Source organism: Dreissena polymorpha, chromosome 11 (genome assembly GCF_020536995.1).
Source record: "Dreissena polymorpha isolate Duluth1 chromosome 11, UMN_Dpol_1.0, whole genome shotgun sequence".
Lineage (NCBI taxonomy): Eukaryota > Metazoa > Mollusca > Bivalvia > Myida > Dreissenidae > Dreissena > Dreissena polymorpha.
Window position 1 is genome coordinate 78,687,163 of NC_068365.1, and position 13,976 is coordinate 78,701,138.

The 13,976-nt window shown below is 36.7% G+C and overlaps 1 protein-coding gene across 4 annotated transcripts; it reads right to left on the minus strand.

The window, feature by feature from the left end:
- Window positions 1-636: 636 nt before the first annotated feature.
- On the minus strand, window positions 637-13,364 carry LOC127851082 (DET1 homolog). 4 transcript variants are annotated; one of them, XM_052384559.1, is made up of 6 exons: window positions 13,196-13,359; window positions 12,788-12,997; window positions 6,206-7,118; window positions 4,693-5,172; window positions 3,633-3,780; window positions 637-1,669 (listed from the first exon to the last, which is right to left on the minus strand). In XM_052384559.1, exons 3-6 carry the CDS (start codon window positions 7,053-7,055, stop codon window positions 1,474-1,476), a joined length of 1,674 nt encoding a protein of 557 aa, XP_052240519.1. In that variant the 5' UTR covers window positions 7,056-7,118; window positions 12,788-12,997; window positions 13,196-13,359; the 3' UTR covers window positions 637-1,473. The 4 variants fall into 4 exon arrangements, with proteins under 4 accessions (XP_052240519.1, XP_052240520.1, XP_052240518.1 ...); XM_052384560.1 differs by having other exon boundaries at window positions 12,788-12,915; window positions 13,196-13,358; XM_052384558.1 differs by lacking the exon at window positions 12,788-12,997 and having other exon boundaries at window positions 13,196-13,364.
- Between the last annotated feature and the right edge of the window lie 612 nt (window positions 13,365-13,976).

The following is a 13,976-nucleotide window of genomic DNA, read 5'->3' on the forward strand; positions in this document are numbered from 1 at the left end:
GGCAACAATGATCATCATATCAAAACGACTTGTTGCGTTTAATAACCATGTCGTTCGCTTTCAGGTGAAGGTAGCAGTTGACGATTGTGAGTTTTTGCATATTCCATATATCTATTTCGTACTTTTGTCGTGTTTTGTGCGATTTCGAAATAAATTGGAACAAATGATCATGATATCAAGCCAACCTGTTGTAGGCAAAAACCGTGTCACTCACTTTAAGGTCAAGGTCAGAGTGGACCCTTGAAATTTTAACACCTGCTTTATATGAATAAAAACTTTGTACATATGCATGGTAGGATCTCAAAAATCAATACTAGCAAATGATCATTACCAAAAAGACATGTTGCGAACAAAAATAATGTCGCCTCAAAGTCAAGGTCACAGTTTTCGCACGTGTACCGGTTGTGAATGCTGCAATGCTTTTGCTTAGCTCCTTAACATGGTGTTGTGGATCGATCGTACAATCGCACTTGTTGCATAATCAACGAAAATATGTTACAGTTACCCCAAATTAAACAAACATTAAGTGCCAAAACAGATGGCGTTGATAAAAAATTTCTTTTACTTTGTATTACGCAATAAACACACAGTCCTTATAAGTGTAATACTATCTCATGAATAAGCAAAATTGTGTCATAACATATGCAGCATTTATTTAATGACGCCTATGAAACACGTTATATGGCATACAATACAATGTAGCAACCTTCATGAGCCTCCTTCCAATAGGCACGCAAATGAAGTAACACATAATATACTCACAACAAAAATAACACAATAAGTGTCAAACCAATAGAACACTCATTGAAGTAGTCAGCAAGGTAACAAATAAAAAGGTCATGCAAAACGATTGACTAGATGTGCATTATTTGTTAACTCTTCCATTACATAATTCTGGACAGTAAAGAATACATTTCAAATTAATTAGATACATGCGACGTTTGACTTTAGACATTTATATCAAACAAACCAATTTATATACATCTCTACATTTGTACATCAAAAGGTTTTAAGTTTCCACTAAAATTTATTATTTTATAACAACTTGATTGCATTATCAATTTACAAGAGATCTTAAATATTTAGTGATGAAGCGAAATGAAATCATAATAAGGATTGTTTTACCTACAGTATCAAGACTTTAAGGTTGCAGTCTTGTAGTAGATGTGTTGTCTGCCTAGCAACAGGGAGGCTACATTCAATTTTCATCTTGAGTGTTCTTGAAATTTACTCAAGCGCTTTTCCATTAGCCTTATGCTAAAAAAGCAATAAAGATTAACAAATAGGTTTAAACCAAAAACAAGTCATCTCACATAATAAAAAAGTCCATACAAGAAAAAAAGACATTAAACAGATATTGATGATAATTATATTTATTAACAATACTAGTGTGACTATTACTGCATTCTGTGGCACTGCACAGACATCTATTCACAGATCTTTTCTCTACATTAAACTCTAGAAAGAAGGTGATTATTTTGGCACATGAACATGTCTAATGTGAAAGTTGACCACATATTCAGAGTTGGTCCTCTGCACACTGATGGCAAAGGGCTCGCTAGGATGGAAGGTGAAGGCCACGAGACGCCGGGCTGTTGGTGGGGGATTCTTGCCTGTGACGCCTGCGTAGATCTTGAACTTCAACAAGGCTGAATCCCGCGCATAGAACCTAGAAAGATAGCAGTGTTTGTTTCTTTCATTTACTATGTAGTTCTCAATTGTTTTTATTTTTGTAATAGCATCATTGTAATGAGTAGGCCTTTATACAAGAGCTGTCAGAGGACAGCGCGCTCGACTATTCGAGTGCTTGACAGTATAACGTAAGCCGTCATGGAGGGGGGAGGGGGGGGGGGGGGGGAGGGGAGGGGGTATAATGTGGGTGTGTGGTCATTAAATAGATGATCTTTCAAAAATAAGATTTTTTTTTTATATATTTTCTTTCGGGGGGGGGGGGGGGGGGGGTTCTGGGGTGGGGGTGGGGGATGGTTTGAGTGGAGTGCATATTGGTATGTCAGGTAAGTGTTGTTTTGTCACAATATGAATCAAATGTAATCATAAATAAAGAAGATAAAGAAGTTATGGCAATTTAAGCAAATTTTATTAATTTGACCTTGAGAGCCAAGGTCATTCAAAGGTCAAGGTCAAATTCAACTTGCCAGGTACAGTACCATCATGATAGAAAGAAAGTACTTGAAGTTTGAAAGCAATAGCCTTGATACTTTAGAAGTAAAGTGGATCTAAACACAAAATTTAACAAAATATTCAAAGTTACTAAGACAAACAAGAAACCGTCAGAGACCGGTGATGCTCCCCAAAGTTTGTTTTTGTCACAATATTGCACTATATATTCAGATAAAAGGAAACGTCTTGAGGGCATAACTTTGGACAAAATAATACGATGGATGGTTTAGCAACTTAAAAATTTCAAAGGGCCATAACTGTCTAAATAACGTAACTCACTAAATTAATCATCTAACCAGAACCCACAAATAACATGCGCATCTCCTCAAGGTAGTTAAACTTCCCATAAAGCTTCATTGAATTCCAGTTAGTAGTTGGGGGACAAGAAATGCACTATATGTACAGTTAATGGAAAATTTCAAAGGGCCATAACTCTGTGAAAAATCATCCGACCAGAACCGGCTGATAATATGTACATCTCCTCTTGGTAGTGAAGCTTCCCATAAAGTTTAATTGAATTCCGGTCATTAATTGCTGAGAAATAGCACGGACAAAAATTGTGAACGGACGGATGCACGGACAGACGAAGCTTCGACTATATGCTATTCCCAAAAATTTGTGGGGAGCATAAAAAGGGCCATAATTCAGTTAAAAAGCCAACCAGAGCTATGCAACTTGCCCTGTACAGTCCCCTTACGATAGTTAGCGAGTTTTCCAAGTCTGAAAGCAATAGCTATGATACTTTAGGAGTAAAATGGACCAAAACACAAAACTTAACCAAATGTTCAATTATCTAAGTATAAAAGGGGCCATAATTCTGTCAAAATGCTTGATACAGTTGTCTGCTCTTATTTAAAGATTGGGATCATGTTGGTTAAGAAGTACGCAAAATATAAAAGCAATATGTCAAAGGAAATATTTGAGGTGGTACCAAACTTTAACATTTGCACGCTAACGATCACGCCGGGGGGAGTAGGATAGCTCCACTATATATATTTCATAAATAATAGTCGAGCTAAAAATTGCTTTTGAAGAGAGCGAAAGTCCTCAGAGAGAAAATACTTTTGTCCAACTCAGGTTTAACAAATTCCCTCAAAGAATGCAGGTTCTATTTCATTATACTAAAAAGAACTTACTAATATAAACAATGCTTTTTGGCAAGATAATAATTAATTCACTAACAAATGAGCATATTCTATCACTGATCATAATGTGTGACAGTTAATAACATTCAATCATGCAGTATTTTGAATGTGTGATTTACAAATAAATAATTTTATCAATCAATTTAAACATATTAAATCAATCGATCAATCAATTTGGAAACTTGACATTTGTTGTCAGAAAAACGTGGAGAAAAAAATATACCGTAATGAAAATATAACCCATATGATCCAAACATCTGCTATCTACTATGTGGTATGCAGAAATCCACCTCCCTATGTACAGACCTGATGGGGTGGTCTCCGCAGGGTTTGGGTCTCTCCATGACCGAGACCCACTTATCATCGTAGCTGAAGAGGGCCAGGTCCAGATAGGGGCTGCTACTGTAGGACTGGGCACTGATAGGCAGCTGGGCCAACAACCGCTTTACAGCCTCTGGGGAGGGGGGCAAATACAGTGTAATGTATAGAGTCTGGTTCTCTGGGAAACTTGGCTTAATGAATCTGCATTAAAGGTCATCCCAGATTAGCCGGTGCTGTCTGCACAGGTTAATCAGGGACAACACTTTATACTTTTATGGAATTAGAAGAAAATCTCTTTGAACAAAAAAATCCAGTCTAGGCGGAAAGTGTTGTACCTGATAAGACTGCTTTGCCCAAACAGGCTTATCTGGGCGACACTTTAAGCACATGAGTTAATCTCAATTCCCAGACAGAGGCTTAATTCTATGCCATTGGGTAGTGGATGTGCATAGAAATTGTTATTTCAAAGGTAAGCTTCCAATACAAACTGTGTAGTCTTGCAGAAGAAACGATTCAATATGACACTTCAGTGCCTAAATTTCGGTATTTCTTAATTACATATACATCTATGAGTCTCAAAAGTATTAACAATGGAACTTTAGTTTGTGTCTTTCTTAACACTAATGGAGAAAGCTGTTACTTACTTTTAAAATCTTAAACAAGAATCTAACATTTTCTATAGATTCCAGGAAATATGTAAAATGTTTTCAAATACAAGACATTTTCATACGTTTAAAAAGCAAGGTAAACAAGGTTTTAAAAGAAGAAATCTGTAAATGCACTAAACACCTTTATATAAATAGTTGCCCCAAGTTTAATACATGTTGTAAGGCTCTATTGGTCATTGGTGGTTTATTGACATAAATATGACCATAATAATTTTGACAAATAATAGCTGACAACGACCAATTTAGCATTACAATTGGCCGGGTACATTTAAGTATATTTACCGTATCCTAGGTACATTTTAGTATACTTAAGAATGCCCAGGGTCATTTAAGAAGTATTCGAGCCGACAATGACCAATCAAGCTGTAGTAACCCACCAGTATTTCCACCAAACTTTGCATTAATAATGGTCTGCTTGAACCTCTGCTGTATCTGCCGTGCGTACAGATTACTGGAGGACGAACACGTGAACTGGGCCTCAGTGTGCAGAGTGGCATTGCGGAACATGTCACAGAAGTTCTCAAACAGCATCAACAAGTCATCACTAGTGTTCTCATGCACCGATACCACTTCCGTCTCCACCATGTTGTATACCACAAAGAACGAAGGCTGGGAGTTAGGGTCAGTGATTTTCAGAGTAACTACGTCTTCACTGGCGTACTTTATCAGTAAATGTGCCTCATCTAAAAGCTGCATTTTCCACATTTTTAGCGCAGCGAATTGCTCGAAGTATTGGTAGAACCTGCGCAGCTCATAGGCAGAGCCGCTTTGTTTGGCCTTCATGAACAGGAACACGAGCAAGCGCTGTTTTAGAGAGTTCATGGTCTTCTCCATGTACTGTGACTGAGAACTGCGACCTTACAAGTAGAACATCAACACATATCATAGACTTATAAAACTTTCATCCAAAATCATTTTCATATTCTATTATATTTAACCCTTTGCATAATGGGAAATTTGTCGTCTGCTAAAATGTTGTCTGCTGAATTTCTTAAAGTAGCATTTTCTTCCATTTTTTTCAAAGAATACTATCAGAATAGCAAACAGTCTGGATCCAAACTGTTTGCAAAGGCCTTCAAAATTCGGTTCCAGCACTGAAAGGGTTAATATAAATTAACACTATGCAGATTCAAGTCCAATTAATAGTAAAATCTTCAAAATGTATTACAAGTTCTTTTTAACTTAAAATTCTAACAGCAAATTTATTAACATGAACAACCTTACCCAATATTACAAAATTGAGACAAATCTACATCTCGCACACCAGTTTTGCAGACTTGTTTTTGTTCAACAGCAAATAACTTAGAAATGTTTGGGTCACTGGAGATGAAAAGGGTCTTACACACACATCTGCACCTCATGTAGCTGACATATTTGAAGTTAAAACTTAATGGCTCCACAAACATTCTATGCAGACAAAGTGACAAGAGTGACCCCAAAATATCCCCTCCTTACAGGAATACTACAATTATGAAATACAATTAACATAAAATACCAGAAAACGGCACTTTCCCAATGAAAGAAAATACAAAATTCCAAATAGCCTTCCAAAAAAATAAATATGGTTAGAGAAATAATAAAGTATTGTTTTGGTAAATAAATACATTAAGTTAATTTCCCTATGCAGTCAATTCTATGGCTTGAACCTAAGTAAATATAATATTGACAACTAAGCAACACTTAATAATCAATTGTAAAGTACATGCATTTCTTAGCAAAAATCAAATACAACAATTTCCCAATTTGAAGAATTCACAATGAATTTTTCCAATTTCAGGGTTTTTTGCCCTAACTTTTCCCATAATTATGCGCTGGCACTGGTACTTTTTCCGATTTGGAAAAAAATAATATGCTGTGATAACTATAAAATATGCAGTACTGCTGTCATACCCATGGATTCTTGAAAGACATCAAAATACAAGCCATCATCCTCGTAGCAGAATCTGCCTATACTTCGAACGTCTATAAACTCCCCGGTTGGAGTCACGTGAAATATGTGAATTGTCTGCTGTAGCACAGATAATACAGCCAGAGTATTTTTATACAAGTATAGGCCCTGGTTGTGGGACAAAAATATTTTATCATACTTGAAACTCCTAAAATCACACAGGTGCCCACTTTCTAGTTCCACAATATGGAGGCAGTAATCTTCCAGAGGTGACCGAGGTGTGGCATTCACTGCTTCGTTATTTCTGTGCGTATCGAAAAACAGGGGATGAGGCTCCTCGGGGACGTATTGCGCCGATCCAACTATCACAAATTTGCCATCATCTGTGAAAAGGCTGCACTCACGATTTAGGTGGCCACCATTTGTAGCAACAAGTGATGTGCACCTCAGTTTGAAGAACTTTTCAAACAACTTTGCTTTGATCTCATTAGACTCTGTATCTGAGCTTGAGGCAGCAATGTCACCTTTCACATTCCTCATCAGAGTCTCTGCAGCAGCCGAACCTTCGAAGCTGTAAATCTCGATAGAAGTCTGGTCCGCTGAAAAGGCGATGAAAAATCTTCCATCAGGGGAAAACTTCCTCAGAAAACACGGTGGTTTCTCAACATTCACAACAGTGAAATTTGGAAAAACATTGGTGTGAAATATTCTGGCTTTATGAAAGTGGGTCCCTGGTGCACCAATGTGAGTTTCTCTGTGGTACAACCTATAAACAACATTTTGATTTACTATTTTCCTTGGTTTTAAAATTTCATTGTGATAGCTTTTGCCCTCCTGCGTCACACGAGACATTCTTGTGCTAGCTCAGTTTCAAGTTGCCATTCATCTCTTGCATTTCTTTAGCTGTCAGTCAAGCTGAAATGACAAATACATGACTTAACAAGATTTCTTTGAGAAACACAATGCCCCCAGTTAGCCAAATATGAAGTTGCTATGTAGTTTATCAGGGTTGCCACCAACCTGATGAAATAAAATTCAATGACTTTTCACTGACTTTTCCCTGACCAAATCTTGGTTTTCACTCACTAATTTCGGGACATATTCAGCCTCCTCCTCCCGATACAGCTGACCAAATTCAACCATTTAATGTTTCTTTTATTCTTTAACATATAATATTTAACAACGTACAAAGCAGTACTACTTGTACACTAATCTCTGCATGATGCAAGGCTATATAGTAAACGAGTCACTGTGACCTTGACCTTTGACCTAGTGACCTGAAAATCAATAGGGGTCATCTGCCAGTCATGATCAATGTACCTAGTATGAAGTTTCATGATCCTAGGCGTAAGAATTCTTGAGTTATCATCTGGAAACCATTTTACTATTTCGAGTCACTGTGGCCTTGACCTTTGACCTAGTGACCTGAAAATCAATAGGGGTAATCTGCGAGTCATGATCAATGTACCTATGAAGTTTCATGATCCTAGGCGTAAGCGTTCTTGAGTTATCGTCCAGAAACCATTTTACTATTTCGAGTCACTGTAACCTTGACCTTTGACCTAGTGACCTCAAAATCAATAGGGGTCATCTTCCAGTCATGATCAATGTACCTATGAAGTTTCATGATCCTAGGCCTAAGCGTTCTTGAGTTATCATTCGGAAACCATCTGGTGGACGGACGGACCGACCTACTGACATGAGCAAAACAATATACCCCCTCTTCTTCGAAGGGGGGCATAAATATAAAAGTCCATGATACTTTGCCAGTATATTTATGTACACATGTATTTTATTACACCCTAAGTCAGATTCTGTTCCCTTTCTTGTCATTTTGCCCCTCAATTTGAGTGTGTTTTTTGGGAAAAAAGCCACATTAGTATTAAGGAAAAAAAGACAATGCTGAGGGGGATGGCCACTTCTATAGGCAATCACAAACAAAATCCAGAATTAATCTGAGAACTATAATACTTGCACTGTAAGTATAGGCCTGACCTTACATGTAGTGTTTTAATTAAAAATAAGTCACTAATTGGCCTCTGGTGTAAAATACAGCAACCCAACTTACATTGGTGACTTAAAGTTTGATCAAGACGAACATGATTTCAAAAACGGTTGCCTGACAAGTTTTTTGGTCAATCAGCACTCTTTGCCAGCTGGTAGCCCTGCAGGGCATGAGGCTTTTCAGTGTGTGTTTTTACCATTTTGGAAATGGCGCCAGCCCAGGTCCCTTTGGTTTTGGGAAAATTCTCTTTGTTTTGACTAAAATAGGGAACTAAATGACTAAGTCTTGTTGTTTTTTTGCTGACAAATACTTACAAATTTGGAATAAAAGTGTTTTCAATATTAAATCTGATGTTTACTAAGGTTCAACTAATGGAAGATGAACTAAATGTTGAGATTTACTTTATTTATATATTTTTTAAACTTCAATTGGGAAAATTTAAGTCCCATTTGGAAACAAAATATACTTGTTTCCATTAATAGCCCTAAATTTTAACAAAAACTAGCAAATTACAGCGGAAGGAGAAGTAACTTCTCCCTCAAATATGAATGTAGGCTGAGTCCTGCTTATATCAGAGCAAATCTGTACAGATCAGCTATATGTTTTTCAAGTTCTAAACATTTCTTTATCTTTAAATATCTAAAAACAAATTCAAATTTTAAAGATAACAACTTGATGACACCTTTTTCTGTCGACCATAAGGTCTTTTCACCAATGGTGTTTATTTAATAAGGCATCCAATTTAAAACAGCCAAGAGCTATGGGTAAAGAAAAACATGCTGCATGTATGCCAGGTGATTGGTGTTAAAAAATAAACATATATTATTCTTTTTCTTAAAAAAAAAGAAAAGAAATGCAATCATACCATCACAATATTTTATGACTCTGATTGGTGACACGCGTATTGATCAGTGTATTGCATACAAATACGAATAAACATACATACATACAGTACGGAAGCATGATTTGCACAATGGACCTTTTAAGACTCTGCCTAACGGAAAGTTCATTCCAGTTGATGACCTTTTGAACTTAATTTATGGAATGCTCCAGCTGTAGGTCATTTTTTCCCAATATTGATAGAGGAATTTCCCAAATTGTAAGATGATGTAGTTAGTGTAGAAAATAAAGTTAAGGGGAAAATTGTAAAACACCTATGCAACCTCAACCAGATTTGAACAATGTAGTGACAATACATAGGTATTATATTGTCTTGAAAGGAAATGAAGAATATGAGAAAAGAGTAAGTTGGTTAGAAAATTTGCCAGAATCACTTCAGGCAAGGCAGTATGTGTCTATACAGGTTTTTTTTTCCACTTTTTGGGAAGATAGCCCATGGCTTTGGAATTGGGAATTTTATCGGCATTTTCATGAAATTGGGAAAATAAATTCAGTAGCCTTTTTTTCCACACGAAAAGTCCACTGATTAGGGAAATACTAAATTTGATTTAACTCTTTATAATCATTCAAATTATAAGAAAAAAATCATATAATACTTTGTTAGATGTAATTGAATTAAAATTGAGATAAAATACACATAAGACTTCTTTCTAAAAATATATAAAAAAAAAAAAAAATTTTTTTTTTTTTTTGGCAATTGGGAATTTTTTGCCACATTTTGGGAAAAAAGTATACTTTTTGGGATTGGGAACATAGCCGAATTTCGGCTATAAAATCGGGCCAAAAAAAACCCTGCTATAATAGAGTACCAGGGAGAAAATGACATCCAAGTGAAAACACAGTCATGGTAATTCTAATATTAATGCTAATAGTAAAACATGATAAGGACACATCCAGAAACAATACACTGTATCAAAGAATTACTTATTTATCAGTGAAATATGAAAAACCAGTTGAAGTATTCAATAAAGTGACTAAATTAGATTATTCAGCATTCCCCAAAGACATGTGATAAAACAATGCCAATATTTGAAAGCAAAGAATGCAGCAGATAACATTTTAAATGTAATAAGAGAACTGAATGGCCATCCATTTGTTAGTGAAATCATTCATTCTAGAGACATTGAACAGCCACTCATTTTGGTTGTATTGAGGAACAATAAGCTGATCTAATGAAGGTGTTGTGGGTATCGACAGGACTTTTCTTCTTGGGCGATGCTGTGACATTATTAGTGTACAAAGTGTTAAAGTTGTTCGCAAAGTAACTGGTGAGCCCCCTAAAATGCTAGGACCAATGATATTACAGTGGGAGGGCAAGACTAAAACGCAGGGTTTTCCCCAGGCCATTTAAGCGCCCCTTGCCGGGGCGCTTGAATTTCGAAATCAGAGTTCCCGGGGCGCTTGAAATTTTCCGACCTGTGTGTTTTTCAGTGAAAGAAAGTGGAGATTGTAAAAAAAACAACAAAGGTTTCTCTATCAGTGTATCAATATTCCCTGTTTTAAAAGAGCACACGGTACCTACTTTCACAAGTAATCGCCATAAACACCACATGGGGTAATGGATAATCCACTGATAAGAGAATAGCATGACGCCCGTATAGATTATTCTAGCCACATTGCACAGTCATTTAAATGCTGACAAGGATGTATCAAGTAACTTTCCAGTTGTCAAACTGTGATGTTCATCGTCCAATCAGTTACGCTTATGAGGGCGGGGTTAACTATCGACCATTATTTTTTATTGACGTCGGACACGATGTAAAAGTTTATCGCAGCTTGATTAGCAAGAATTTGTACCATTTACGTAATAAAAATGTACATTAAAGACGGTTTCGGGCATCATCACCACACCTTTATACTGTAAACAAGTGTTACCTATGACTCTTGTAATTAATACAAGAAATTAACTGAAAGAGGTAAAGACATAATTACTTATAGCGAGTAAGTTGTGAAAATAACTCCCGGTTACAATTATGCGATAACAATTTAATTCCAGTATATGTATATTTCATCATGTCCATTTATAACGTTTTTCTGGCATTTATTCGACACGTAATGCGTTAACAAATTTTCGTTGAATTAATTACGCACACTAGTAAATTTTTCGTCCGATAATCGATACTTAGAAGACTGATGATGGCAACCGGCCGTAATCCTCGTGAATTTCATGCATAATTCCGTCAAAACATTTATTCGACTTAAGTGTTTAAACAAATTATCGTTAAATTCATAACGCAACTGTTAATATTTATTAAAATCTCAAATGGGAATAATTAAATTTGTCATCCGAACCCTTTCCCGTATGTCAACGTTAACGTGTTTTTAATTCGAAACACACTTCCGAATGTAAATGTTACCGCAACGTTAAAATATTCTTGCTTCAAATTAGTAGTGCAAATTTATTTTGTGTCGAATCTTTTTCTCAATTAAAAAGAGCGCGGAAATTATGCAGCATGTACAACGTCGCGTGCATTGTTTTAACAAGCACACAAAACGTCAGAGGTTTGACACATGTTCAGAGGAAATATTTCATCAAATCTATAAATAGTCACTTAAAATTTATTTGATACTATAGAAAAATGGCAAGGTTTGTTCAAAAGAAATAATTGAGAGCTTTTATCGTTAATATTTACCAGAAAGTGATTTATAAAAACGGAATAAACAGGATTAGCGGATAATAAATAGAAACTTGAATAGTAGTAAGTATGCAGTAATAGAGTTGGGTTGAAACGGATGTATTGGAGAATCGTTCAAGTCAGGATTTTACTGTCAGTACGGGAAAGTTTTAAAACAATTACACAATATAAAAAGGTATATATATTTTTAAATGACAGGGGGATTTTTTTGAAGAGTCAAAGCGCACCAAATGACGTCTTTCGACGCTGTTTTTCTTTGAGTTAAAACGCACCACAGAGCGTTAATTGACACGTTAAATTTTAAAAAATTCAACGTCGGGAGGGGACACCCCTCAAGAACCACCCCTATCAGCCCCGGGGCGCCTGACAAAAATCCTGTGGAAAGCACTGAAACGTATTACTGCTTCTTTTGGTATCTTTGTGGAATATTAGATCTTGACCTGCAAAGCATTTAAATATTAATTGGGACGGATGATGAGAAGGCTATGACAAAATGCAATAGACTCTGTCTTTCCTGAGGCTAAGCGCAGACTGCAGTGCACTTAGCACATAAAAGATAACCTTGTAAAGCAAATGACCCAAAAATTTCCCAAAGATGAGATAAAAGAAATGAAATTGTGAAAGAAATATTTGGCCTAAATGGTGTAGCATGCTCAGATACAAGTGCGATGTTTGAAGAAAGAAATGAAAAGCTAAAAGAGTCATTAAGGGAGAAGGGCCATGAAGACTTCCTAGCATATTATGAAAGTTATGTGAAAAGCAAAATCGCGGATTATAGTGTCAATGACCAGGATGGATTGTGGACAAATAACAACACCGAGTCAATGAACAATCGACTGAAAGTGGCAACAGACTGGAGGCCGAAAAAGACTGATGAACTAGTCCAACACTTATATGACACTCACTGTAAGGGTTCAACATGTACATGTCAAACGTGCGTTGTATGGTAGAGGCACAATTATTCTCTTAGTGCCCAATATGCTAGGTTTAGGTTAGTTGAGGGGGTGTGGCGCTCCAAAAGTGATAGTGAAAAAAGGACTTACCAGATGAAATTCCTTAATGCAACATCAAAAGTGGAAGTGCCATCAAAAATTGTGTCATCAGATGGCACTTACACCATTGGAAAGAATCAGGCAGTGGCCAAAAACCAGGAGAGAAGACCCCGCTCAGTCTACAAGAACATTTAAACCAAGGAAGTGAGGATTCTGTTGGAAACTTCAGACATCTTGTCCTGTCTGGCAGCAGAGTTCATACTTAAATGAAATAGGACAATGAACTTCTTTATTTTTCTTAATTGTGGACAAATCCGCAGTTCTAAACGGGCAGAGGTTTCAAATGTCAAAGAAGCGAGTATCTGTAACTATGTGTGTTATTGCATCCGAATTTTAAGTTTGGTACGAATAAACATCATGTTAGCCAAAACAAGTAAAACATTAAAGTGACCAACTTACAGGCCACACTATCCTTGCAATACTTTAAGCGTTCGAAACCAGTAATTTATTTATTTCTTAAATCGCTGGTATGATCTTCAGACACGATTGGGTAAACATTGTTTTTGTTAGCATTCGCATGTTCTATTCTAACCGGATGCGAATTCTGTATAAGTGAATAGCGGAAATGGTCCCTTTGCCGGGCGGTACGATCAAAACCCGCGTATGACCCGAAGTATATTTCGAGGTTGTTGAGGTTTTTACGAGCCAGATGCTACATTATGTGCGGACCCGGAGTGTGCCCAGTACTGCTATCTAATAAACTGACTGGACTCACGAAAGAAGGGGCGAATTGTGAATTGTTGCCGCAATTTCCAACTATTTCATTGTTACTGAAAGATTTTCAATTTTGATGTGGTCATGTGTTAGGGGGGGGGGGGGGGGCGGGAGTACGCGGAGCACGGGCACGGACAATGAAATCGGGTCGGCTAGGTGAGAAGCGAGTGTACCAACCAGTGCGCTGGCCGGAAAGCCTGTTAGCTCTAGTCCGCTGATGTTCCTTAAATATTGATCTTAATTAGTATATTGCAGGGCCTTGTAGGGAATATGACGCAACGAAAGCGTGTTTTTTTTTATATAAAGGTGAATTTTTCAGCGCAGTTATAAATCCTTTCACGGTAGCCGCGCATATAACACAATCCCTAAATTATTCCAGTCTTAATAAAGGTTAAGGAAAAGAAGTATACTTTTTATTTTGCTCAGTTCTTCACGTTTAAATTCAAAAGCACAATATGCCGTTGGG